The following is a 26894-nucleotide window of genomic DNA, read 5'->3' on the forward strand; positions in this document are numbered from 1 at the left end:
TTTGCAGTAAAACTGAGCCAAACCATTATGAGACTTGCAAACCATGCTGTGTCTTTAGCTCACATGGCAAATGTGACCAAAGCAAAGTTGGAACAGCCATTGTGCTGTTATAATATCGTAGAATCATCGAATATCAGGGTTGGAAGGGACCTCAGGAGGTCATCTAGTCCAACCCCCTGCTCAAAGCAGGACCAATCCCCAGCTATGGATGGCTCCACAACATCAACTGACATTCAGCTGAACAGTTAGAGTGACAAGCTGCCTGAATTGATCACAAATAAAGTTAACATCTTCATTGCTATGTTGCCCAGCAATGTGTGTCTGTCTTGGCAGCATATTGGAATGGCAGGTCAGGGTGCCTGGCACAAACGGGTGAGCAAATTGCTTAGAGGTATATTGCATGGTGAATTGAGCAGAGCTAGGGGCTAAGCATTTTTATCTAGCTCTTACATTAGCATAATCATTTCCCCCTAAATACATTGATACTAATTATTAAAGTTCAGTAACCACACAGGACATCTAAAGAGCCATTATGCTTTCGTGGAGGAGTGAGTGTTTCATAATAGATACAGCAAGGAAATGTGAGTCAGGACTCCTGGGTTCTGTTTCTGACTATGCCATACACTTGCTATGTGAAATTAAAGGTAACTTGCAAGGGAAAAAACTGAGCTTATGTCCTTTCTCCTCTCCCCCTCCCCCCGCCGCCTTCCCCTACCATGGTGGTAGGCCATGGTCAGAGACAGGGTACCTGGCCAGATGGGCCTTTGGTCTGACCCAGTCTGACAGTTTCTAAGTTCCTATGTTTTGTTTTATTAATACTTATTTAACACAGTAATCAACATTTTGGTAAGAGGATGTGTTCATTAAAGATTCAATATCCCCCCTCCTTTCCCTTAAAGTGACAGAACTCACAATACAAGGGCTGGAAGTGAGTTATGGAAGTGGTCTCCCCGCAAAAACAGGGAAGACCAGACATGCTATTTCTGGTATTGCTAAAGTTAAAAACCTAAACCACAGAAAACTAATTTGAAAATATAATCTTGTAAGCCTCCTTTAAAGAATCAAAAAAGAACACAACCCACCTCTTTAAAAAACCCTTTGTAAGTCACATGTGTAACACTGAAACTAAAGCTAAGCTAACGTGAAGGGCTCTGTGCTTCCCAAACAAAAGTCACTGTTGATGTGCTAAGAACTAATATATTTTAATGTGCTTTTGAGTTTGGCTCTAATGTGGTGATGTTGAAAGTTAAAGACTAATATGAGAGGGAGGGTGACTGATCTCCAGTGAACAATTAGCTGAATTTAGCCAGTCTTTTCTGTTATTGACTGTGAGAATGGTTCATGATTGGTGCAAACTTGTTCATTATTATTTGATGACTGATTTATACAAATCTATTTCATCCTATGGGTTGCTCATGAGCTATTTGCCTATTGCTTTACCTAATCAATATTTGAAAACTAAGGTATTTTGGTTGGACATTCTGGTCACATGCTGGGTTTTGTTCCCTAACTGGTAGATTAATTTAACTCCTCGTTTCAGAATTCTAATGAAAATATTTAAGATTATAAATGTAAACTCCACTTTCTGTGAATATTCTGCAATATTTGTTTGATATTTGCTGTTTCATTGAGTGGTCCTACCAAAACCCTCTTTTGCTAAGGGTATTCTGAAAAAAATGAATGAAAAAAGAGTCCAAACACAAATGATACAAATTAACTGAAGTATTCAGGTTCATGTTTCTGAATAATTGTTTTCAGTATTCTCTCAGAAATACTAATGCTGTTTTTGAGAGCAAGACAGAGATGTGAGTAGTTTCTTCCTCAAAATAATGGCATAAAAACTAAATATAGCCTTGATCATTTGTGTAAAAAAAAAAAGGGGGGGGGGGCGGCTTACAAAATCAGGAAGAAAACTCAAAGCTGTTTCATTTAATGTAGGATGATCTGTTTTGCTTCAGAGATTTCATTTTTGGTTTTAATTGACATTTATTTGAACAAGCAAAAACACCTTGTTCCCTATAATACGCCATTGTTGTCATTATATAACATTTATCTGTCATCCTCCCAATAATGTGTCATGCTTTTGCCAGCTAATTGCTTTCAAATTGTAACAGCCCAACATCCAATATTTGTCTTTTTAATACTTTTTCACCTTCAGTAATGATTTCCTCCCCCTGTCCTGCTCCTTCCCTCCCCCCCCCATTTAAACTCTGAATTGCACAAGAAAGAAAATGCAAAAATGTTCCACACAAAGATAATTATCATAAAAATCTTTTATCCAAACCCCAGCCGAATGCAGTAGACCCCTTATCACTGCAGGAATTTTGAGTAGGGCTCTTGAACTCCTTTGAGACTTGAGTCTGGTAGATTAGCATGTAGATGCCACATAATTGTGTTCCCCTTGGTTTCTCTGAAAGCTATTAGGCACTGATTTATTTTTCTGTTACATTCCTGCTTTGTCCTGAGTGTTACTGATGGAACTTAAGATAGACGCATATAACCACAGATTTGACAAACAAGACATTGAGCACTGGCAGCAATTTGTTGTTGTTGGATTTTTCTTTTTCTTTTTGCTAAGATATTGAAGTAGGAACCTGTTTTTGAAGGGCACCGTTTTTATGTATTGTGTTTAAAGGGGAAAAAAACCCTTAATGAACCCAAATACCATAAACAGGGAGGTTCGATCTAGTGATAAAGGCACAGCTCTGGGAGTCAGGAGATCTGAGCTTAGTTCTGAGCTTCCTCTGTGACTTGGGATCCACTCCTAGAAGATGCTGAGACTAGCCTTTATCTGTGTTGCAGTTTCTTTCCCTGTAGCAATACACAAGGGTCTCGTGAGCTAAACTCGCTAATGTTTGTAATTATTTGTTTGCTGCAAAACAAGGTGTGCAGGCTGATCCTTGCAATATTGTAGCAACAGTCCCATCTGTCTATCCCACCACCCCCGGATGTATTATGCCTGGGACAAGGATAAGGAAAGGCTGTTCAGGTAGTGCACCAATCCTGCCACCCAGCTCAGCTCTGTCCCAGAAGAGGCATAATTTAGCCAATAGATGTGTGCTGATGGTGTCTTAAATTTAGCCTGGAAACCCCTTGTGTCACATCATTCCGTCACATCACATAAAATGTGACAATGTAATTTGATAACTCAGCCCATTCATGATTTTATTTTATAAGAAACAATTTCTTGATGATAGAATAAACACAACGAGTGCTGCAGCTTACACTGCCTTGTCAACCTTCTATGACATCTGGGTAGCTTCTCTTGCTTCTGTTTACAGTCTCCCTCCCCCGGTGACACAAAACATGTCACTTACATATTGGCTCAGTTCTCAAGATCTCTAATAAACATAGTTTCGTCCCCTAAAACTAGAAAAAGGGGGCCCAATCCAGCTTCCACTGAGGCTAAGGGCACTTTGGCCATTGATGTCAACAGTGGCAGAAGAATCAGACCCATATTCTATTATCCATCTAAGCTACTTGAAAAGGGAGGGGGAAAAGTGAAATTTTCACCAATTTTGCCCCTTTTTTCAAAATTGGATCAAAAACGTTTGAATAAAAATTTCATTTTAGAAAATGTTAATTTGCTTCTCTTTGTGTGCCCACCACTCATCGTCCATTCGTCTCATCTTCAGCAAGTCACTTCACTTCTCAGTGTTTCATTTTCCTCCTGTGTCCAATGGGAATGGCGCTACTGACCTCCCTCGCAGAGGTGCTGTGAGAGCAAATTGTTTAGTTCATATCTTAACATTATTTGATGTACAAAGTGCTGTGAGTGGTAATTATTATTTATGATTGATATTGTTTAGTTTCATTACATAGCACTAGGCAGTATTGAAAATTAGGGAGGAGGATTAATATTTGAATCACAAACAAGGAAGCACTAAAAGTCCCTGGATCTGATTGTGACTTCACTTATGTTGGTGTAACTATATTGACTCCAGAGGTGGTCCTCCTGATTTACACCAAATACACTTTCGGGCCTTGTAAAACAAAGACTAGGTGATGCTGATATTTTGTGCAAAAGTTTGTGCTGATTAGCATGTGTACCTTATAGCAAGGATATCACATAAAAAGTTTGTTACGCATCTTAGAAACACCAGTGCAGGGCAGACAGAGACTCATACAGACAGGGGAGTGAGGGTATAGGAATGTTTCCCATCTTTCACCCGCTCATCTCCTTTCTTATACCACAGATGATCCGAGTCAGAGTTAACAATATTAGCCAACATCATGAGATTCACTACCAGCTCTATCCTTTTAAAAATAATATTTTTATTATGTCTTTTGAATTAATGAGTCTTGCGACAGGCTTTAAATTTGCAGTAAAGCTCTTGAAGTGCAAGAATGAAACTTGAATTGCAAAGAAGACTTTCAGAAATAGAGTGGGGAGTGAGAAAGGGGAGGGAGGGAATCCAGCATAAAGAGACTAAATGGTCATTCAAAAGCTTCTGTTTCAAGCTGACTGCTGGGTGGAGAAACCCCGGATTGTCCCAACTCCCTCACAGAAGTCGTTCTCCTGGAAAATTTACAGCTCTGCGCTGATTGTTTGACTTGGCACTATGGTCAGGATGCTGCCTTGTAAACTTAATAATAGCTGCCCTCTTTTTAATTTGTTTGACCTTGACTACAATAATTTATTATGTGCATTAGGTCTTTTTTTTTTAAACAAAGAATTTGGCTCCTTTTTTCTTCACTGCACGGTGCTCTGGTTTCGAACTCCTCCTGCTTCACAGTGCACTGTGGCTGCTACATAACAAGCTTTAAAGGATTGGGGGAAAGGGAATCCCTTGAAAAGTGTGTTCTCCACTTTGCCTTAAAGCAGAGGAGCTTTTCCTAGTAGAAATATAATTATCATCTTTTTACAGGTTTCTTTCTGAGACAAGAATCCTTCTGGTTTGCAAAGCGTTCCTCCCCACCTCTTGGCAGGCCCATTGGAGGAAACTGCCACAAAGTTATTTGTATTTTTAAAAACACTTAGGGTGACCAGATGTCCCGATTTTATAGGGACAGTCCCGATTTTTGGGTCTTTTTCTTATATAGGCTCCTATTACCTCCACCCCCTGTCCCGATTTTTCACACTTGCTGTCTGGTCACCCTAAAAACACTTAATTGCACAAATAAAAAAGACACCCAAAACCCAACACTGTGTAAATCCAGTAACTCCTGTAGGTGTCAGCAAAAAGCCTCAGCAAAAAGCAGATAAGGGAGTTCAAGCTGCTGCTGGTCAAGACACTTTTCTGCAGCAAAGAGCATTCTGAAAGTCATGGTCTCTTCAGGTTGTTTGACTTTTGTAATGACGCCATTCATGCTTGATATTAACTGCACCAGCCCAGTTTATGGATGTGCATTCTGTACCTTCAGCATGCAAACATGCTATGTTCAGATTATGTGCAATGTATGCCATTTTATTTACAGGCAAAATAGTTGCTCAGAAGAATTGAAATTATTTGGGACTTTCTAATGCTGACATTGAACTATTTTGTCTTCCTGTTTTTAGAAGAGCACACGTTTCGTTGTGAGGACTGCGATGAACTCTTCCAGTCAAAGCTGGATCTGCGGCGACACAAGAAATATGCCTGCAACTCTGTCAACTCGCTGTATGAGACGCTGAACGAGGAGATCAAACAGGAAGGGTTAGGCGACGGGCAGGTCTATGAGTGCAAAGACTGTGAGAGAATGTTCCCCAATAAATACAGGTATTGCTGAGATAGCAGGAACTCACCTACCTAGTGGGATGTGGAAAGCTAGAAGAAATTATCCAAACACAAAATAGTATTTGGAAGTGCGTGAATCAAGGGGGAGCTGGAGAGCTCAGGGTTGGTACTTGATTGTGGCTTTTCAGCTGTAGGCCACCATTCTGAATATGGCTCTGACCAGGTGTTTTCAGAAAATCACTCGCAATCGGGCAGCTGGTTGGCAGCTCACGTTGAATGAATTTGTGGTCTCAATTCATGCCCTAGGGTCCACTGTCATGATCCATTGACTATTTTCACACTGCCTTAGAAAATCCATCCTGACAGTCGGCTCTGATTGTTGGCCATCTCAGCAACAAGCATGGTGACTGAATTCCACCTCCCCCTTTTCAGGTCAAGACTGAGGCACATTGGCAGGGCTGGTATGATTGTACTGCCTCTCCCTATGCTGTGCTAGTTCCGTGGACAAGCACTGGTGATCAGTTCTGTCAACCCAGCATGAGGACCATTTTAAAAAAGGATATCAATAGGCCCCCTTCCTTCACCATTGAAGTCAATGGGAAAAGGTTCTGTACCAGAGAAACATTGTTGTAGGGCTACAACAGTACCTTTGTCTCCTACTCTATCTTACAGAGGTGATCCAAAAATTTCCATAAAAACAAAACGTTGTTAAAATATATTTTAGTGAAAATTTTCTTTAAAAATATTTTCTGTTTTCCAATCAGTTCTGAAGTGGATGAGAAACAATTCATTGAGGGGAAAAAAATGGAATGAAAAAACAGGGTATCTTCAATTTAGTCTCTTCTTTTTAGTAGCCATTAAAGTATGAGATAACTTCTAGCCCTTTATTATGAATTTTACCTATATATACCAATCCTAGAAGTCTAAATAATAAGATGGGTGAACTAGGGTGCCTCATATTAAATGAGGATGTTGATATAATAGGCATCGCAGAAACTTGGTGGAATGAGGATAATCAATGGGACACAGTAATACCAGGGTACAAAATATATCAGAAGGACAGAACAGGTCGTGCTGGTGTGGGAGTGGCACTGTATGTGAAAGAAAGTGTAGAATCAAATGAAGTAAAAGTCTTAAATGAACTAAACTGTACCATAGAATCTCTATGGATAGTAATTCCATGCTCGAATAATTAGAATATAGCAGTAGGGATATATTACCGACCACCTAACCAGGATGGTGATAGTGACTGTGAAATGCTCAGGGAGATTAGAGAGGCTATTAAAATAAAAAACTCAATAATAATGGGGGATTTCAACTATCCCCATATTGACTGGGTACATGCCACCTGAGGATGGGATGCAGAGATAGTTTCTTGACACCTTAAATGACTGCTTCTTGGAGCAGCTAGTCCTGGAACCCACAAGAGGAGAGGCAAGTCTTGATTTAGTCCTAAGTGCAGCACAGGATCAGGTCCAAGAGGTGAATATAGCTGGACCGCTTGGTAATAGTGACCATAATATAATTAAATTTAACATCCCTGTTGTGGGGCAAACACCACAGTGGCCCAACACGGCAGCATTTAATTTCAGAAAGGGGAACGACACAAAAACGAGGAGGTTAGTGAAACAGAAATTAAAAGGTACAGCACCAAAATCTGCATGGAAACTTTTTAAAGATACCAGAATAGAGGCTCAACTTCAATGTATCCCCCACATTAAAAAACACAGTAAGAGAAGAGCCACCATGGCTAAACAACAAAGTAAGAGAATCTGTGAGAGGCAAAAAGGCGTCCTTTAGAAAGTGGAAGTTAAAGCCTAGTGAGGAAAGTAGAAAGGAGCATAAACTCTGGCAAATGAAGTGTAAAAATATAATTAGGAAGGCCAAAAAAGAATTTGGAGAACAGCTAGCCAAAGACTCAAAGAGTAATAGCAAAAACTTTTAAAGTACATCAGAAGCAGGAAGCCTGCTAAACAATCAGTGGGGCCACTGGACGATCGAGATGCTAAAGGAGCACTCAGGGGCGATAAGGCCTTTGCAGAGAAATTAAATGAATTCTTTGCCTCAGTCTTCACGGTTGAGGATGTGAGGGAGATTCCCCAACCTGAGACATACTTTTTAGGTGACAAATCTGAGGAACTGTCCCAGATTGAGATGTCATTAAAGGAGGTTTTGGAACAAATTGATAAACTAAACAGTAATAAGTCACCAGGACCAGATGGTATTCACCCAAGAGTTCTAAAGGAACTCAAATGTGAAATTGCAGGACTACTAACTCTAGTCTGTAACCTATCATTTAAATCAGCTTCTGTACCAAATGACTGGAGGATAGCTAATGTGATGCCAATTTTTAAAAAAGGCTCCAGAGGTGACCCTGGCAATTATAGGTCAGTAAGCCTGACTACAGTACCGGGCAAACTGGTTGAAACTATAGTAAGGAACACAATTATCAGACACATAGATTAACATAATTTGTTTGGGAATAGTCAACATGGTTTTGTAAAGGGAAATCATGCCTCACCAATCTACTAGAATTCTTTGAGGGGAATCAACAAGCATGTGGACAAGGGGGATCCAGTGGATATAGTGTATTTAGATTTCCAGAAAGCCTTTGACATGGTCCCTCACCAAAGGCTCTTAAGCAAAGTAAGCTGTCATGGGATAAGAGGGAAGGTCTTCTCATGGATCGGTAACTGGTTAAAAGATAGGAAACAAAGGGTAGGAATAAATGGCCAGTTTTCAAAATGGAGAGCGGTAAATAGTGGTGTCCCCCAGGGGTCTGTACTGGGCCCAGTCCTATTCAGCATATTCATAAATTATCTGGAAGAAGGGGTAAACAGTGAGGTGGCAAAATTTGCAGATGATACAAAACTACTCAATATAGTTAAGTCCCAGGCAGACTGTGAAGAGCTACAAAAAGGATCTCTCAAAACTGGGTGACTGGGCAACAAAATGGCAACAAAATGGCAGATGAAATTCTATATTGATAAATGCAAAGTAATGCACATTGGAAAATATTAATCCCAACTATACATATCAAATGATGGGGTCTAAATTAGCTTTTACCACTCATGAAAGAGATCTTGGAGTCACTGTGGCTAGTTCTCTGAAAACATCCACTCAATGTTCAGCAGCAGTCAAAAACGAACAGAATGTTCGGAATCATTTAGAAAGGGATAGATAATGCAGAAAATATCATTGCCTGTATATAAATCCATGGTACACCCACATCTTGAATACTGCGTGCAGATGTGGTCGCCCCATCTCAAAAAAGATATATTGGAATTGGAAAAGGTTCAGAAAAGGGCAACACAAATTATTAGGAGTATAGAATGGCAACCATATGAAGAGAGATTAATAAGACTTGAACTTTTCAAGTTGGAAAAGAGATGACTAAGGGGGGTATGATAGAGGTCTATAAAATCATGACTGGTGTGGAGAAGGAAGTGTTATTTACTCCTTCTCATAACACAAGCACTAGGGGTCACCAAATGAAATTAATAGGCAGCAGGTTTAAAACAAACAAAAGGAAGTATTTTTTCACACAATGCACAGTCAACCTGTGGAACTCCTTGCCAGAGGATGTTGTGAAGGCCAAGACTGTAACAGGATTCAAAAAAGAACTAGATAAATTCATGGAGGATAGGTCCATCAATGGCTATTAGCAAAGATGGGCAGGAGTGGTGTCCCAAACCTCTGTTTGCCAGAAGCTGGGAACGGGTGACGGGATGGATCACTTGATGATCACCTGTTCTGTTCATTTCCCCTGGGGCACCTGGCATTGGCCACTGTCAGAAGACAGGATACTGGGCTAGATGGACCTTTGATCTGACCCTGTATGGCTGTTATTATGTACATTGAAGGTTTTAATGAAAATGTGTTAATTACGGAATGCCTATGTGTACATTAAACGGGTCACCTTTTAAAAACAGAATTAAAAACCCTTTGGCCAGTTAAGCTTCGGCCTTCAGGTATGATTTTCTTTTCCAAATATATAGTTCCATGCAGAGATTAAATTTAATGCCACTTGTACCTAACTCCTGGGTTCCTAACTTCCTAAAGCTCCTTTTGAAATCCCAGCCACAGGGCCTAATCCTGAGAGGAATAGGTCTGTGGAATTTAATAGACTGACAGAAACTTTCTATCGGGTTTTTTAACCGTCCCATAGAATTTAATATAAAATTGTATACCTCCTTTAAAATTCTATAGGGACAGTTTAATAAAACCTACCGAGAGGATTTCATTTTCTGTTAAATTTCAGTGGATCTTATAGTTCTATGGAATTTATCTATACGGCTGAGTGTCGGCAACTCCCACTGATCTATGCTTGAAACCAATGGGAGTTGCAAATGTTCCTCCTTTCTCAGGATCATGGGGTTTACAGGGTGAAAAATTTCCAGCTTTTTTGGTACTTGAGTTGCTAATGGGGTAAATCTTCTTTACCACACTTTACGTTCAAACTCAATAGAGGAATTTCCTGCCCTTCCTACCGATCCCACCACCCATCACATTGGCTTCCCTTTACTGTCACCCCCTGGTTTACTGGCTCAGCAGGAGAGCTGCTTGCTGACACACACACTCAAGATGAAAAGGCAGAGAGAACACTTTGGCATGGGGGAAATACAGCAGCCTACAGCTTTCTCTGAAAAGCTATCTCTGTAATGGCCCTATTCCAGCAGCCACTTGGGTTTGCCATCATCGTCCTGGTTTGAGAGAAGCTGCCAGTTGGCAGAAGTTGAAATCACCGAGTTAAGTAATAAAAGATGTCTGACATTTAAAAGTGAAATGTGTTTGCACCTTATCACATTTCTTTCAAATGTTGAGTCCCAGTGTTCTGGGAAGTTATGGGCTTTGTGCCCATGAAAATGGCAATATGATAGGTTCAGCAGCAATAGCTAATATCTTGTCTTTCCTTGCCGGGATCCTGCTGGAGGCTCTGTCACTCGTTTTTTCCCTCGTGGACCTTCAGGATTGGGGTCCATTTTCTCTCTTTTTCACACTTACCGGAGTCCATTTTTTGAGTGAGAAAATTCATGAAACATAACTAACTTTGGAGGGTAGAATGGGCCCGTTTTCAAATGTGAAATTCAATGGCAAAAGAAACAGGAAAAAAAGATGATGATTTCCCTAGACACATCCTTCATTGTTAATACGTTGTTCACTTTACTTTAAAAGGATTTTGAAGTCCTGTTATGTGACAAGCACCAGGTCAACTAGTTAGATCTGAAAAAACAGTGGTTATTGACCTGTTTGTCTGTCAACCATCTTTAATCACCACTGTCTCTCTCAAACCTCTTTAGTACCGTGACCCTAAAGAACAGGATTACGGTAACTGTAGCTCCATTGTCAGCAAGTGTCTTGTTCAGCCTGTCCCTAAATTAGAACCAGTGGAGGACTACACTATTCATTGGCTCATGTATTGTGGCTGTGTGCCTGAATTTTCTGCTCTTTCTTTCCTAGCTTGGAGCAGCACATGATCATCCACACTGAGGAGAGGGAGTACAAGTGTGACCAATGTCCAAAGGCTTTCAACTGGAAATCAAACCTGATTCGTCACCAGATGTCACATGACAGTGGCAAACGATTTGAATGTGAAAACTGTGTGAAGGTATGGTTCAGGGCATGATGCAGCGTGGGTTCACAGTGTCATCCAGGAAAAGACCTGGTGAGCTGGAGAAACGACTCAGCGGAAATAATCAAACGCAGTGGCAATCGACATGGTTTTACTTTCTTGAGGAATGATGATTGTAACCATAATTCAGAATAAGGTAACATGAGTAACAGGAAGCAAAGAAAAGACTCCTCAGCCTGGGGTTTAACCCAGTCCTGTAAACTTGGATGTGGAACCCAATCTACCTGCAAGCAACCATTCTCATAGCCTTTTCCCAAGCATTGCAAGGTTCTTTAGATTTCAGGTGAGCACTGTGAAGGATGTGTGTTGTCAGGCAGATAGATTTAGCTATTCAGAAGCAAAACTTTATGTATAAAATTGGATACACCATAGAGGGTGAGATGAGTTGGGTGCCAGCTGGTTAATGTGATACAAGTCAGCACTAATTGTATTGGCTATCCCTTTGCAGTGCAAGGTGAAAATCCTGCACTGCTGAACTCAGAATCTGTTATCTGCAGAACACTTATGACAAACAACAATAGTCAGCCAACCCTCCCGCCTCTGCCACCGCCACGTTTGTTTCTGTCCCCTAAAAGCATTTTCTCTTTTCTCATTTTCTCAGGTGTTTACTGACCCCAGCAACCTCCAGCGGCACATCCGTTCCCAGCACGTTGGCGCACGAGCCCATGCCTGCCCGGACTGCGGCAAAACCTTTGCCACCTCGTCTGGCCTCAAACAACACAAGCACATTCACAGTACTGTCAAACCTTTCATATGTAAGTTGTCACGGCCATCACAGAATCCTGGCTTTCACTATAATTGCACATATCCTGCGGGGGCCCCCCAGCACTGGCTGTACCTCTGTTGAGCAGCCGCTGTAATTTTATAGGTCAGAGCACAAGATGAAATTCCGCAGCGATTTTTTTTTTTTTTGCATGCTCCTTGTTTTTTCAGTAAACATTCATGGCAGTTTTTGACTTTCTTGACAAGTTAAAAGCTGAGTCTCTCAGCAGTCCCAGCGATGCCATTTTCTCATCTCTTTTCTTTCTCTCTCTTTTTGTAATGGTCCTGTTGGTGACATAAATAAATAGCCTGATAGAAATGTGTTTCTGGGGGGCTTCAAATCATACAATCAGGGTGAAGAATTTGGGAAAGCAGCATACCAGAAAAAAAGGCACTTTTAAAAAGCAGTTTTCTTCTTTATTCCCGAGGACTTTAATCCAGGCAATGCTCTGCAACCATTTAAATTGCAAATTAGCTGCATCCTTGTAGTATTCAGGAGGGCGTTTCCAGAGGGATCATTTACCCTGGGAATGCCCGAAAGATCCTCATCTCATTTCTTGTTGCCTTTGGGTTTTTTTTTTAAATCTATGTCGTTCCCCTTGCACCTTGGTAACTGTGCAGGAAGGTGTATTCTACATCACCAGAAATGTGCACGGGCTCCTCTGGTGGTTACCACTCACCATCTCACAAAAAAAGGGTGGTTGTGTAGTTAAAGCACAAAACAGGATCTCTGTTCAGTTCCTGGCTTTGAGGCTGAGGCCCGATGTTCCATCATGCAAGCCACTGAGCTTCTCTGTGCCCCCATTTCCCCAAACGGGAACAGTACACAATGGTAGGTGCGAGGCGAAATTCATTAACGTGCATCGAGCTCATCAGATGGGCGTCAGTGGGGAAATACAAAATCCTGTTGTTACTCATTTGGCTGACTAGAGAGATGATGATGTGATCTTTCACTTAGCAGCTCATGCCAACTGGCACATGAAAGAGGGAGAGAATTTGAATCTCATAATATTTCTACATTGAAATGAACTGTTCCTTCTAACAATCTCTTCACTCTCTTACCGAAGCAATTATGGGTAAAGTGTTCTCCTCATCCATATCAAGGTTTGAACGAGTCTGCCCAGTTCATGTGTGACAAGTGTTAATATTAAATCTGTTAACAACTGGGTAAAAGGTAACAAATGTTGATGGGGCCCTTGGGGACGGGCTGACTATGCTTTAGGGAACCTTGGGCCCAGGGTCCCCTGCAAAACTTTTTCTTTCTGTTTAATAGAAAGTGTTTGCAGTCTTGTGCCTGGATAATAAAGAAAGCTGGTTTTGATGCCTTTATAACTATAAAACCCAGAACAGCAAGTGAGAAGATTCCACGTGGATTTCCAAAATCATTACACCTCTGGGCTTTTAAACAAGTATTTTTAGGCCCTGCTTGACTTGGAATGATGAAATAAACTCTGGTATCTTTAGCGGCACAAAGATGCCTGTTTGCATAACTATGAGGGTGTTGCAGGGACTCTTTAGGGCATGGAAGAATGAAAAAAACAATCCCTTTCTTTGGACCAACTTGCTTTGAATATTACCTTTCATCTTTCCATATGTTTTTTCTGCATGAGATGATTATACTTTGCTTGTTTATTTGCATTATTAAACACATTTACCATAGGGACAATGCTAACCCGCAAATCCAATGTTCAGCCAACAAATGTTTACAAAAATTGCATTTTGTTCTGATGTAATTTTCTAAAGTAGATTAGCTATTTATTATGAATTGTTATGTCTCTTCCAAACCACAATATAACATCTTTTGGCACATGCTAAAGGAGACATAGTTAAAATTAGAAAGGGGGTAATTTTCCACTGGAAAGAAAAATATACAAACATCTTTTCAATAAATCCAAAAATGTGACATTTCTCCAAAAATTATTAGTAATTTGAGAGGGAGTTATAAATTCACACACATGGAAACACTTGTGTTCACACAGACTCATATGTATGCTCTCTTGAATACACACAAACACTCTCAGAAGCCTACAGATGCTCTCCTTGCATACACGCAAGCATGCAGGGAGAAACACTCCTGCACACTAGAACTAAAGAGTCAAAGAGATGCAACTGTCAAAGCCGGGAAATTCAGAGATAAGGATGGATGCTGCATCCTTACCTTGGCCTACCTATTGCAGCATTTTGCAGCATATCTCAGCATATTGATTTCACTGTTCTGAGGCTGCCCAATGACAGGCATGTCTCTTGGACTCAGTAAGAATGAGAGTCAGCGGCAGCTGCTGAAACACAGAGCAAGTTCCTGTAACTTCTTTTTTTATGCAGACTCTGGCAGATCCCCATGTACAAATTCTGGTGTAAATAAAAAAAAAAAACCCATAATTGTTTTCACTTGCCCTAAGTGAAAATAGTTTGGGATTCATTTCCCTTTATACCTTTTTAAAAGTAATAATAAAAAACAAGGAAATAGTTTAAAAAAATAAATAAAGCAAAGCAACAACCAACCAACCCAAAATCCTCCTTTGAAAATCTTAGTTGAAGAATGTATAGAAAAATCATCATACTATATACACAAGCACAGACTGCCACAGTTCAAGGTGTAAATACTGGAAATTAGGGATGGACTGAACAAGTTTGATAAAATGATCATCATTTGGCTTTTTAACCTCTTTTGATCCTAAAAAAAAAAATAGATTGCTGTTTGTCCTTTCAGTTCTGCGCTGCCTCTGCACTTCTGAGGGGCATCCAGGGCCAGAAGCGTGAGTGCTGAAATACCATGAGGAGAGACAGTTCTTGTAGTAACGCCACCACAATGAGAACTAGTCTGCGCTTGTGAGATCCTTCTGCATTTTTGGGTGCTCATGTGTACTTGATTGCCAAACTGGTGACATTTCACTGATCATTACTTGAAATCTCAGTAGAACTGGCTTCCTCGTCAGCTTTCCAAGGATGCTTGGATTTGTCTGGGTTGGAAATATTATTAGAACAGCTCCTCTTGCTGTGTTTTGATACTTCCATTCAAGTACTGATGTAAACCAGGAAGATAATAAATTATAGCAAAGGTATCACTTCTAACCCAGGCATAAAGGCCTCTATCACAGAAGGAAGTATTGCCTTGTCCTTAAGTCACAGGACTGGGTGTCAGGAGATCTGGATTCTATTCTTCTTGGCTACTAACTTGTGTAATTCACTTAATCTTGCCCTGCCTCAGTTTCTCTCTTTGTAAAATGGTGATAACAACTCTCTTGTAAAGTCAGCGAAAGCCTTAATTCACTAACAGATGAAATTTATCCCTGTGGTAGGGGCCAGCTGAAAGGCTTTGCACCACTTAAGTCCTGTATATGTGAATGGTGGATAAGGCTTGTGCTGGTAATCTGCACAGGGAGTGAATTTCACCTTTATGCTTACAAGGTGCTTTTGAGGTGCTCAGGTAGAAGGTAAAGTAGAGGTGCTAGGCAGTAATATTATGAAGTGCAGAAGGGACATTTGAAAAAGTTAAACTTCTTTGGACTTGTGAAACAGTTTGGGTTGGGTTTAATTCCTCTTTCCTCAGAACCACCATGCCTGGCCCCTCTAGGGCTGAGTCCTTCTAGGTTAAAGTTGTAGCAAGTCACATTCTGAAAGCCTGGTATTAGAAGTCTGTATGGAAAATGCTGACAGAGCATTAACTCTGCCACTGCTAGGGTGCCCCTATTAATTTAACAAACACAAGATCTCGTCTCATTCCTAGCTGAAGCTGAGCCCTGGTTTGAGGAATATTTATAGAATATCCCCGTGGAGCGGTAACTTACTATTAATGGCATAGACTTGATTAAATGAGGCAAAGTTCTTCTCCCTTCAGCCTTGAATACTTCCTGCCATGCCAGACTACAAGGAAAGCAGACTAGCTAATATAAATAGATATTATGATTAAAGTGCATGATTATCTTCATTTAAAATAATAATAATAAAAATCCTTGAGCTAGAATAGCACATTACATCAGGGTTTCTGAAGATTTGCAGGGGAAAAGCTGCAAGTTGAGAGATTTGCATCCTTTGGAATTTTTTCACAGGGAAATTTGTTGGTTAGTATTTATTATTTGTATTACAGTAACGCTTCCACATTTCAGCCACAGTTAGGGAGCCTGTTGTGTTTGTACAGCTCCCAGCACACAGTAAGAGACAGACCTCGCCCCCAGAAGCTTATATTCTAAATAGACAAGGCAGACAAAAGGAGAATTATTATCCCCATTTTATAAATGGGAAGCTGAAGCTCAAGGATATTAAGTGATTTGCTTAAGGTCATGCAGAGTCTCTGAACCAGTAGCTGAAGGCAGATCTGACAGACCAGTGGCTTACCCACAAGCCTGCTCCTCCTCATTTGTTTATGGGAAAAGAGGGGTTAGGTGAAGAGGGGGGAGAGAAACACCCATGAAGCTGCTCATCCCAGGATCGAAGCAATTTCATATTAATTTCATATTGTTTTTGTTTTTGGTTTCTGTTGATGCTTTAGGTGAGGTCTGCCACAAATCCTACACGCAGTTCTCCAACCTCTGCCGCCACAAGCGGATGCACGCGGACTGTCGCACCCAGATCAAATGCAAGGACTGCGGCCAGATGTTCAGCACTACCTCCTCTCTCAACAAGCACCGGCGCTTCTGCGAGGGCAAGAACCATTACAACCCAGGGGGGATTTTTGCCCCCGGCCTACCTTTAACGCCCACCTCCATGATGGACAAATCCAAACCCTCACCCAACCTCAACCATGCCAGCCTGGGTTTCAATGATTACTTCCCATCCCGACCTCACCCCGGGGGTATTCCATTCTCGCCTGCTCCCCCAGCATTTCCTGCCCTTTCTCCAGGATTCCCAGGGATTTTTCCTCCCTCTCTATACCCCAGGCCCCCTTTGTTGCCTCCCACCCCGCTGCTCAAGAGTCCCCTCAACCACACCCAAGACGCAAAGCTTCCAAGCCCCCTGGGGAACCCGGCACTGCCTCTGATTTCCGCAGTGAGCAACAGCAACCAGCCCATCTCAGGGGAGGAGAAATTCAAAAGCAGCCTGGAAAACTCCTACCTGGACAAGCTAAAAGCCAGGAACAGCGACATGTCTGATGGGAGCGACTTCGAGGATGTCAACACGACCACAGGCACAGACCTCGATACCACCACTGGCACTGGCTCTGACCTGGAGAGCGACGCGGAGAGTGACAGGGACAAAATGAAAGACAAAAGCAAACAGACTGAGAACAAGCCAGATTTTGTCAGCAGTTCTGTGTCCACCAGTTCCACCAACAATGTGAACGAGCTCCCCCTTTTCTATTCTCAGCACTCCTTCTTCCCTCCCCCAGAAGAGCAGCTGCTACCCACAACGGGGGCAGCCAATGACTCTATAAAAGCTATTGCCTCTATTGCAGAGAAATATTTCGGCCCTGGCTTTATGGGAATGCAGGAGAAGAAGATAGGTTCCCTCCCATATCACTCCATGTTCCCATTTCAGTTCCTCCCCAATTTTCCCCATTCACTGTATCCTTTTACGGACCGGACCCTCAATCACAACTTGCTGGTCAAGGCAGAACCAAAGTCACCCAGGGACCTTCACAAAGTGGGGAGCACCAGCTCAGAGTCTCCCTTTGATCTCACCATAAAACCAAAAGAGATTAAGCCAATCTTGCCACCACCCAAGGTCTTGCCAGCCCCATCTTCTGGGGAGGAACAGCCACTGGATCTAAGCATCGGCAACCGCATCCGAGCCAGCCAGAACGGAGGGAGGGAGCCCCGAAAAAACCACATCTATGGGGAAAGGAAACTAATGGCCAGTGAAGTACTACCCAAGATTTCTCAGTCTCAGCTCCATCAGCAGCCATCCCTGCATTATGCTAAGCCATCACCCTTTTTCATGGACCCCATATACAGGTATTAACATACCCTGCCTTAATCATTTCTTCCAACAGGCTCATTTCAAAGGTGGGGTTCATGACTTAAGGCAGATCGTGATGTGGGGGGTTGCTGGAAACAGGGCCGGCTCCAGGCACCAGCCTGGCAAGCAGGTGCTTGGGACGGCCGCTCCGGAGAGGGGCAGCAGGTCCAGCTATTCGGCGGCAATTCAGCGGACGGTCCCTCACTCCCGCTCGGAGCGAAGGACCTCCCACCGAATTGCCGCTGCAGATCGCGATCGCAGCTTTTTTTTTTTTTTTTTTTTTTTTTTGTGGCTGCTTGGGGCGGCCAAAACCCTGGAGCCGGCCCTGGCTGGAAAGAAGAGAATAATGATTCAGTAAAAGCATGCTACATTTGATTGTACTTGCCCTCTTTTGTTAAAGCAGTTAGAGATTTATGAATGAAAAGGGCTGTATAACTGAAAAGAATAATCATTGATGTTATCCAGAGGGATACATTTATGTAGGGAAAGAGACATATTCCTATTTCAACAAGGAGCATGGCCCATTTAAGAAACCTCCTAGCCAACAGTAAGATGGCATCTCATGTTGGGTGAATTCCAAAGAGTTTGATTCAGATAAGAATGCAACAGTTCTGAAGTATGTCAGAACCTTTACTCTCGTGAGTTGAGAATGACTCTGTGTTTCCCACCTCAGTGCCAGCAATATCCCTGGTATCTTCCTGCTGTACCATGGTACTTCAATCATTGTGGAGTGGCAAATACTAATTTTTAGCACCCGCAGTAAGTTGGTGCATTAGATTTGTGATCTAGGCACCAAATCAGACACTTACAGTTAAAATGGGTATCGGGGCCACCTAAGTGTCCATTTCAGTATGCAAATGATGGATTTGGGCTTTCAGCTTCCGTTTTCCAGATTGGCTCCACAGGTTTAGTGGTTTGTCTCTATATTGCTTCCTGCATGGAAATGGAGCATCCAATACATGGCTATGTACCTGCACTGGTCCTCCAAGAAGAGGTGGTGAGGAAAACGGAGTCGAGTACTAGCCCAGTCTCAGACCGTTATTGGGCACACTCTTAGAGTTGGAGCTTGGCAATCCTTTTAATGGAAGGGATTCAAAGTTCTGCTGGCATGAGGGTCCCAGAGCACTTTGTCCATGTGCTCAGGGGGGTGCACACAGTAATGGAAGGGTAGCCCAGGCAAACACCTGCTATTCACTGCCTTGCTACTATTGCATGGCTGATAAGTGTGGGAAAAAATGATGTCAATGTCTAACTAGGCCAAAGAGCTGTCAGCTAAGATGAGGATTAGTGAGCCCTCATTGCTTTGCTGTTAAGAAAGCCCCAGTCTCTTCGCCAGCACTTTCAGAGCTGATACTGCGTTGCTTACTTACATGCTTACTGTCTGGGGTGGAAAGAAGGCTGCTCCACGACCTGGGACATATAATATATTCTGTCTGGCACATATCATGATCATCCTCCTCCAGAAAAATAAGTGATGATGTAAATAGTCCAGTGTTTATTTTTGTAAAAATATGTCTGGACAATAAATAACGTGGATTGGGTGGGAGCTGAGAATCAGTTTAGTATTCCACCACCTCTGGGTATTCTCAGAAGGAATGCTAAAATAACAAAGGTTGAAAAAAGCACTTGCCAGTTAAAATAGTAGGCTCGGGAAAACTGTAAAGGACCAGAAGACAGGCGTAAGTGAAGGATGAGGGTGTCATTTGCTGCATTCCATGGGATGCAAATAGTTTTAGTAAGATATTAAAATAGAAAGTCAGTGGTGGAGTCACTTGCAAATCAGACTTCTGATGTAATGAACTAAACAGCGACGGTTCCAAGTCCTAGCTTGAAAAAATATGGAAATATTTTGTTTCTAAACTTTATCAGACTCTCTCACATCATTTGGCTCCTCTTTTTTTTGCTTCCCCCCCTCCACCCTCCCCCCCCCCCCCCCAAGGCAGCTTAAGTCCTTGACATTTTCTCTTGGTGATATAATTTAATGCAGCCAGACAGCCTGAAATCAGTGCAATTTTCAACTCAGCCTTGTTAAGGTAATGTTCTCAGGCACTGGGCTGAAAAGATCAGCGTAATCCTTTAGTCACTGTGGAATTTGGCTCCGACGGGGAGATCTGCCCTTTACTGTGTTCAGTACTTGGCGTTGGAAGGTGCCAGAGCTGAGCAGAGTGTGATATTGCTTCACCCAGGGCCTCATGTGAAGGGTTTTTTTAAATTTTTTGATACAGGTTGGGTTGTTTCATGGGAAACCTTCTAGGCAGCTCAAGAAGGTACTTCCCCGAATGAATACATCATGGCTAATTTCAGCCCTTCCTGGAGGAAGGAAGGCTGAGTTGGCTGCACCATTATTAGCTGCAGTTTAATATATCTGCCATTTTACACTTGATCAATTTGAAATTTACTTCTACAATTTGTCTTTTTTAAGCAAAAATGACTCAGTTCATGATTTTAATGTCCAAATCACTAAAAAATAAATAATAATAATAATTGGGACTAAGTTTCAGATCCTCTTTTTCACTAGAAAGAGTAGCTTCAAATTAAATTAATACACTAAATAGCACTGTGCAAGAACTTTGCCCCTCATTTGGATTAAACTCTGTTGGCAATTTAAACTATGTCCCAAGCGGCTGAGACGTAACAGCAGATTTTGTTTTCATTTATACTGGAGAAATGTAATTAAGGTCACTAGGATCACGCTGGATTTTCACTGGTGTAACGGAAGTAGAATCTAGTCCAAGGTTTGAAAGATGCAGCTGCATTCCTTGGCGTTATTTTCCATAACATTATTCCCCCAGCAAACGGTCTAGTTCACGCTTTTGCTGGATGACTTCACCGCATTGTTTCACTGCAAATCGATGATGCAATGACATTAAGGCCAATGTTTTGAAAAATAGGAGCCTAAAGTTGGGCTCCTAAATCCATATTTAGGTGTTTAAACCTGAGATTTTCAAAAGAGCCTAAGTAACCTCAGTGGGGTTGTGCTCCTAAGTCACTTAGGCATTTTGGAAAACCCAACTCTTAGGCGCCTAAATGTAGATTTAGGGCTTTCTTACATGGGGAAGAAGCCCACAGTAGTTAGTGCAAGTGGGCATCAGCTACTCTGCATTAACTCCCTGTGTGAACACTCTTATTATGCACGAAGAGCATCTTTGTGTGCATCAGCTTAATGCACTTTGGAAGTGTGTTAAACTAAACTGCCTGAGGGCAGCCTCAGTGAGCATTAAGAGTGTCCACACAGGGAGTTAGTTCAGAGAAGCTAGTGCTCTTTAAATTCACACCCTAGCTCCCTGCACACGAACTTCCCTGTGTAGATATACCCTTAGGAGCCAAAGTGTCAGCTCGAATTTTTGAAAATTTTGGTCATACGCATTTACCAAACAAAGCCAATGTAAAGTATACCTAAGCTTTGCGGGAGAGGAAATAAATACAAAACACCTCATTATTTCAGCTGGATTTTTGCACACTTTGGGGCTGCAGAATCAGGCCCAGCATGAACCATAAGATGAAGACAAACTGGGGCAAAGGTCGTTCCTTGCTATGGCTGCCACAGACTCAGTAGCTTCTCTGTCTTGCACTTAGCTATTGCAGCACATGTGGTTTTGAATCAGAACATTCCACAACAGCGATGAACCTTTTAGGGTACAGGTGGCATATCTGTGCAGCAAAGGCACCAGGACACTCCTGCATGGGCACATCTAACCCTTTTGTTCATCACTAGCACAACAGCTGTGGTGTGTGTTGTAAAGTATCCCCCAAAATATAAAGCATGGGCTTAGCCTGTTCTTTCAAAGAACTGCTGTCTGTGTGCTTTATGGGATCCCATTTGTGATTCCCATGGAAAGGGGTGGTAAGGTGTGTTTATTACCAGAAACAGTCTTTAAATGCATTTCAACTGCTCTACAAATGACTTCTTGTTATTAGCTTTCTTCCCCATTTACAGCCCTGTAGGGTATGTAACCCTCTGTGTTGTTGTCCAGCAGGGTGGAGAAGCGGAAGGTGACAGACCCAGTGGGTGCCCTAAAGGAGAAGTACTTGCGACCTTCCCCGCTGCTTTTTCACCCGCAGGTAAAACCAGGAGAACCACAATACAGTGTTGATAGGATGCCAAGAAATTAGAGATGGAGATGTGACATTTAAGTCACCTTGTTCGTACCTCCCTGATTGAACCCTACAGTATTTTCCAGCACTCATTTTTAAAAGCAAAGTAATTTCATACCCAATTTTAGCATGGTCCTTTAATACTAACCAAACTCATCTTGCCAAGGTCCAAGTGAGAAAGGGCTGGGCAGCTCACAAGGGCCTGTCTAACCTCTTGCTTCCCTCTCTTCCAAAATGCAGGTCTAATTCTTCATTGCCTTGCACCTTGTGCAGTAGTTTAAACCAGTGCAAAGTGGGAGTAGGAGGCTACAAAGCCAATCAGAACAGTAGCATTGTACAGTGCTCAGTTTACACCCCCATAACTTTTGCACCAGTTGCAGGGCAGTGGAGAATCAGGCCTTCCTGATACAGTTAGTTCAAGAATGTATTTGCTACTAAGAACAAGATTGTGCCCCACCTCCCTTGAGCCCCTGCACAACCATCGGGCACCATTCCAGTCCCTGGGCTCCCAAGCTCAGAAGGGACTGTACTCCTGAGGGAATTCTGTGCCTAAAAATTAAAAATTCTGTGCACAATATTTTAAAATTCTGCAAATTTTATTTGTCAAAATAACTCTACATAATCACGCCAGTTTCAATTATTTTGGTAATTTATTTCAAAATACCTGTCAGCAAGTATGTCTGTAACAATACAGACATGCACAAAATTTCCCCCAGTAGTACAGAGTTAAAGAAACCCCTATGACAACCCAGTTCCTGTTTCTCTGCCCCCTTCCCCACCCAGAGCCCAGCCAGGGGGGCAGACACCCACAACCCCTCCCGCCCAAACCCACCTGCAGAGCCTCCTCCAGCCAATACACCCGGAGTCCCCATGGGGCTCCCAGCCCAGATACCCGCACCCCTCCCCCCAGAACCCAGCTGTGGGCCCCCATTTCCCAGACACCCAGCCCCCTCCCCCGCAAAGCCCAGGGATCCAAAGGGAGAAAAAGCCTGATGCTCAGTCCGGGGCTTGCACAGAGTTTTCCACGTGCCTCCCTCGCCTTCCCTCAGGGCATGCTGGGAACTGCAGCTGCCGGGAACCCCCTAGCTCCCTCTCCACCGCACACCCCCGGCAGTATTTTCTATGTGCGCACTGGGTTCTGCCAAGTCCAGCACCCCCTAGTGGCGGCTAGCAGCACTGCCGCTCATTTCTCTAGGGGAAAGGAAATTCTGCGCGCACAACGTTAATTTCTGCAAAATTCTGCATTGCGCAGTGGCGCAGAATTCCCCCAGGAGTAATCTGTGCCTCATTAAGTGCAAGACATCTCAAATGGAGGGGGAGGAAGGGGGCCAACCCCCCCAAGCAGGGGCTAGCAAAGTCAGCCACTTGCGGAACCCTGTGTTGGGTGTAGCAGTGGGCCCTGTGTGCAGAACTGTGCTTACAAGGCATGACTAAGCCTTAACCCCAAAGTGACTGTCAGTGAAAATCAGGCCCATGTAAAACTCATTGGCTAAGTACAAACTAAAACCTCCATCATTTAGCATTACTCTGATGCTCTGTGTGACTCATTGCTCCTTTAGAGATAATACAGTCAACTCTGCCATGCTGCCATACTGTCCTTTTCTATGTGATAGCCACCGGCTCCCCTCATTTGCTCTCTCCAAACGCTCTATGAGCTGAGCTCTGTGGTCACTATTGTAGTCTCATTTATATTTACGTGCATTGTTCTCTTCTGACAGCATTTCCCACCTTGGATAAATAACCCACGGGTTTGTGAAAGCTGGATACTGGCTGCTTTCACGGCTAAACTTAGTTCCTTCATTGTTTCGCATCAGCCCGAGAGTTTGGTTAATAACTTCCCCTGATTTTTCCTTCAAGCTGGCTGGATAATAGCGACAGGCTGGTCAGGAACATCCTGTGTTTGTGTGAATTAGAATAGTGGGGATATCTGCCTGTAAAGGATCTGATAGCAGGGAGGAGCTACTAAGGCAAAGCCGGGGTCCAGCAAGACGGTGAGAAATTTACAAGCCCCGAATAAGAGCAGGCATTGGGTGGAAGGCTATTAACATTGTTCATGAAGTCCAGACCCCCTCCTCTTCCCATGGAAAAAAAAAGATATGGAAGGCCTGGTTATCTCTAATAGCTTATTACACAAAATAGTCTAAAACCTAAATATCACTCAGTCTGAAACTTCCTGATAACTACTTTTTAAAAAGTACAATAGGTTCCTGTACAAAGGATATTTAATCTTGAGCTGTAAATTCATTCTGATCGGAATAATTAAATGACCATACTGTTCCCATTTTATGTAGTTAATCTGATCATATAGATAAAAGCGTCTTCTCTGTCTGCTTCCATCTAGAGTTGTGTGGAATTCATCCATACTGTCCACCCGTTTAATGTCAGGGATGTTGTTTGCCTAAATCCCAACATTAAAGGGTTTTTATATGTCTTTGTCTGTGCTTTTCTTACAGCCCATATTAATCTAGATGCACATGTGTATTTATTTCAGTATTTCTCTGAACTGGAACCCAACTGAGAAATGAATGGATTTCACTCCTACTGTAGGTCCGGATCCTGCAGCCATTCCGGATGTGAATAGTCCCATTGACCTTTTAGGAAGTTCTGGGTAGTGTAGCCTTTAGAACAGAGCCCTAATCTGTGGTTTACACACTGAACATTCGAAAGGCATTTCTCCCTTAAAGCCAAATGAACTCCACACAGCTCTAGTTTCTCATCCAGGATTTCTCTGCAGCCCCTCTCCAATGATTTCAGTTAGTCTGACATGGTCTATTTTAAACGAACCTCTAGACAACATAAATAAATGGTATGACTTCATGATTACTTAATGACAAACCCTTTCCCACCTGTTAACTTTCTTTTCTTCTTCCTTTCTTTTTTATTATCCCAGTCACTTGTTCCCTAAATAACAAAGCACCTCTACCACTAGAGAGGCCATGACCCGTGTTTAGAATTTTAAAATAAGCCCACAGCTGTCATGCTAGCAAACATCTCTGACTAAGTGCCTAAAGAACAGGGCACAACAAAAGATATCTCCAGGTATTCCAGCAAAGGACAAAGTGACATGGCTCTAAAAGATCCGGATAGCATTTTAACATGATGGTTTTGTTACATGACTGGCAGCTAGGGCAGGACTTTTGCTGTAAATGCTCAAGTAACCTTTTCAAATGGCTGGTGCTAAGTGTTACTTACTATTTATCATAGGCTGTGAGTCTCCAGCTAACGGGCTGTGGCTCTATTAACGAGAAATGGCTTTACTGTTCCTCTTTTTTTAAGGTTTATGGCTGGTCGTCAAACAATATCTTGGCTCTCATTCCCCCCAACCCAGTTTAATATAGTGTAAACGTGCAAAAGGTCACCCCTTCCTGTACACTAGAGCATCTAGGTCTTGATATATGGCTTCCTACTCCCTTCCGCTCACTCACTGTCTCCCCTGCTCTGCGGCTGGCTCTCCAGCTCACAGGATCCCACTGCCCCCATCACTCACTTTTTCTTTATGATGTAATCTGCAGCGAGGAGGCAGTTTTATTGCTTGCTTGTTTGTTTCACCCAAATTTTCAGTTTGGTGTCTTGAAAGAATCCTCATGAGTGGGGAAACGAATGTTAATAATGTTGGCCAGTTCCTCTAAATTGAATTTCTCCCTGGGATTTCCTGCATGAGCGTTTTGATTCTAATGAAAGTAACAACGTTTCATTTTGCTTTTTTCCATATTTATTTTTGCATGTGACTGGATTTATTTGCTGTCCCCTGGGTCTGTTTATCCATCACACTTTGGTCATTTAATCCAATGAATAGGTGCTGGAACTAGGCTTGAAGTGGTTTCCATCATACACAGGGTTTACAGTTTGGTTTAATGGCTCTCAGCACCCCCACGATACAAATTGTTCCAGCGCCCCGATCCCATTCCCGGATGATCTGACAGCCATTGATGAATCAGCTTCCATAAATTCTAGAAATTACTGGTGATAAGGACCCGTTAGTATTGTGCATCCCTGCTCATGCACCTTCTTCATAGAGCAGTGACCATTGCGGGCTGGGAGGGCCCCAGAGCTTGGGCTGCAGCCTGTGCCCGAATGTCTACACTGCAATTAAACCACCCTTTAGCCCGAGCCCTGCAAGCCTGAGTCAGCTGGCACAGGCCAGTCACAGATGTCTAATTGCAGTGTAGACATACACTGTGTCATGCCACTGTGACTTTCTGAATCCTCCAATCCTGCATCCCCTCCCCGCACCTCCCCATTCTGTAGGTTTTTAAAACATGTAGTTTATGGCCTCTCTAAACCCTCACTCTCTCAACTGCAAGGAGCCCAGAATATTTTGGCTGGAATTCTCTTCCACTCCAGGAAATGGGCCCATATCACACCCACCCCTTCATTGCCTTTACTGGCTTCCTAGCCTTCTTTGTGTCTAATTAAAACATTGCCCTCTTAGCTTTCAAAACTCTCTGGGGACTCACCCCATCCTAGCTCTGACCTCACATCCACCTACTCCCTGTCTGCTCTCTTCACTCCTCCAAGCTCAGCCTCATCTCTGTCCCTTCTCCATGGCTGGCGATCACTCCTTCACTTGTTCTCTTTCCCCCTCCATACATCTAGAATTCTCCTGCCTCCTCCCTGTGAGCCACTTCCAGTCTGAAACCTTCCTTTCCTCTTCACGCGGGGGTTGTCTGTCTCTCCCTCTCCCTCTGAAGTCCTTGGTGAGACTGTAAGTGTAGTGGATGCTCTGTTAAAAACGAAATGCTGTATGCTACATTCCCAGCCTGTGTTTGTTTTGTGTTTGAGGGAAGTGTTTGCTCTACAACTTGTGCATTCAACACTTTTATCTAGTTTCACCGCCACTGCCCTGAGCCTCG

At 42.7% G+C, this 26894-nt stretch overlaps 1 protein-coding gene across 1 annotated transcript in view; it reads left to right on the forward strand.

Moving 5' to 3' along the window:
- Positions 1-26894, forward strand: part of PRDM16 (PR/SET domain 16) — a 431201-nt gene that overhangs the window by 385597 nt on the left and 18710 nt on the right. Inside the window, exons 7-11 of the mRNA XM_065421282.1 lie at positions 5501-5699; positions 11118-11265; positions 11891-12044; positions 16532-17942; positions 21921-22008. Of these exons, the coding sequence (XP_065277354.1) occupies positions 5501-5699; positions 11118-11265; positions 11891-12044; positions 16532-17942; positions 21921-22008 (2000 nt within the window). The remainder of the gene's footprint in view (positions 1-5500; positions 5700-11117; positions 11266-11890; positions 12045-16531; positions 17943-21920; positions 22009-26894) is intronic.

The sequence above is a fragment of the Emys orbicularis genome, chromosome 22 (assembly GCF_028017835.1).
Source record: "Emys orbicularis isolate rEmyOrb1 chromosome 22, rEmyOrb1.hap1, whole genome shotgun sequence".
In the NCBI taxonomy this organism is placed as follows: domain Eukaryota; kingdom Metazoa; phylum Chordata; order Testudines; family Emydidae; genus Emys; species Emys orbicularis.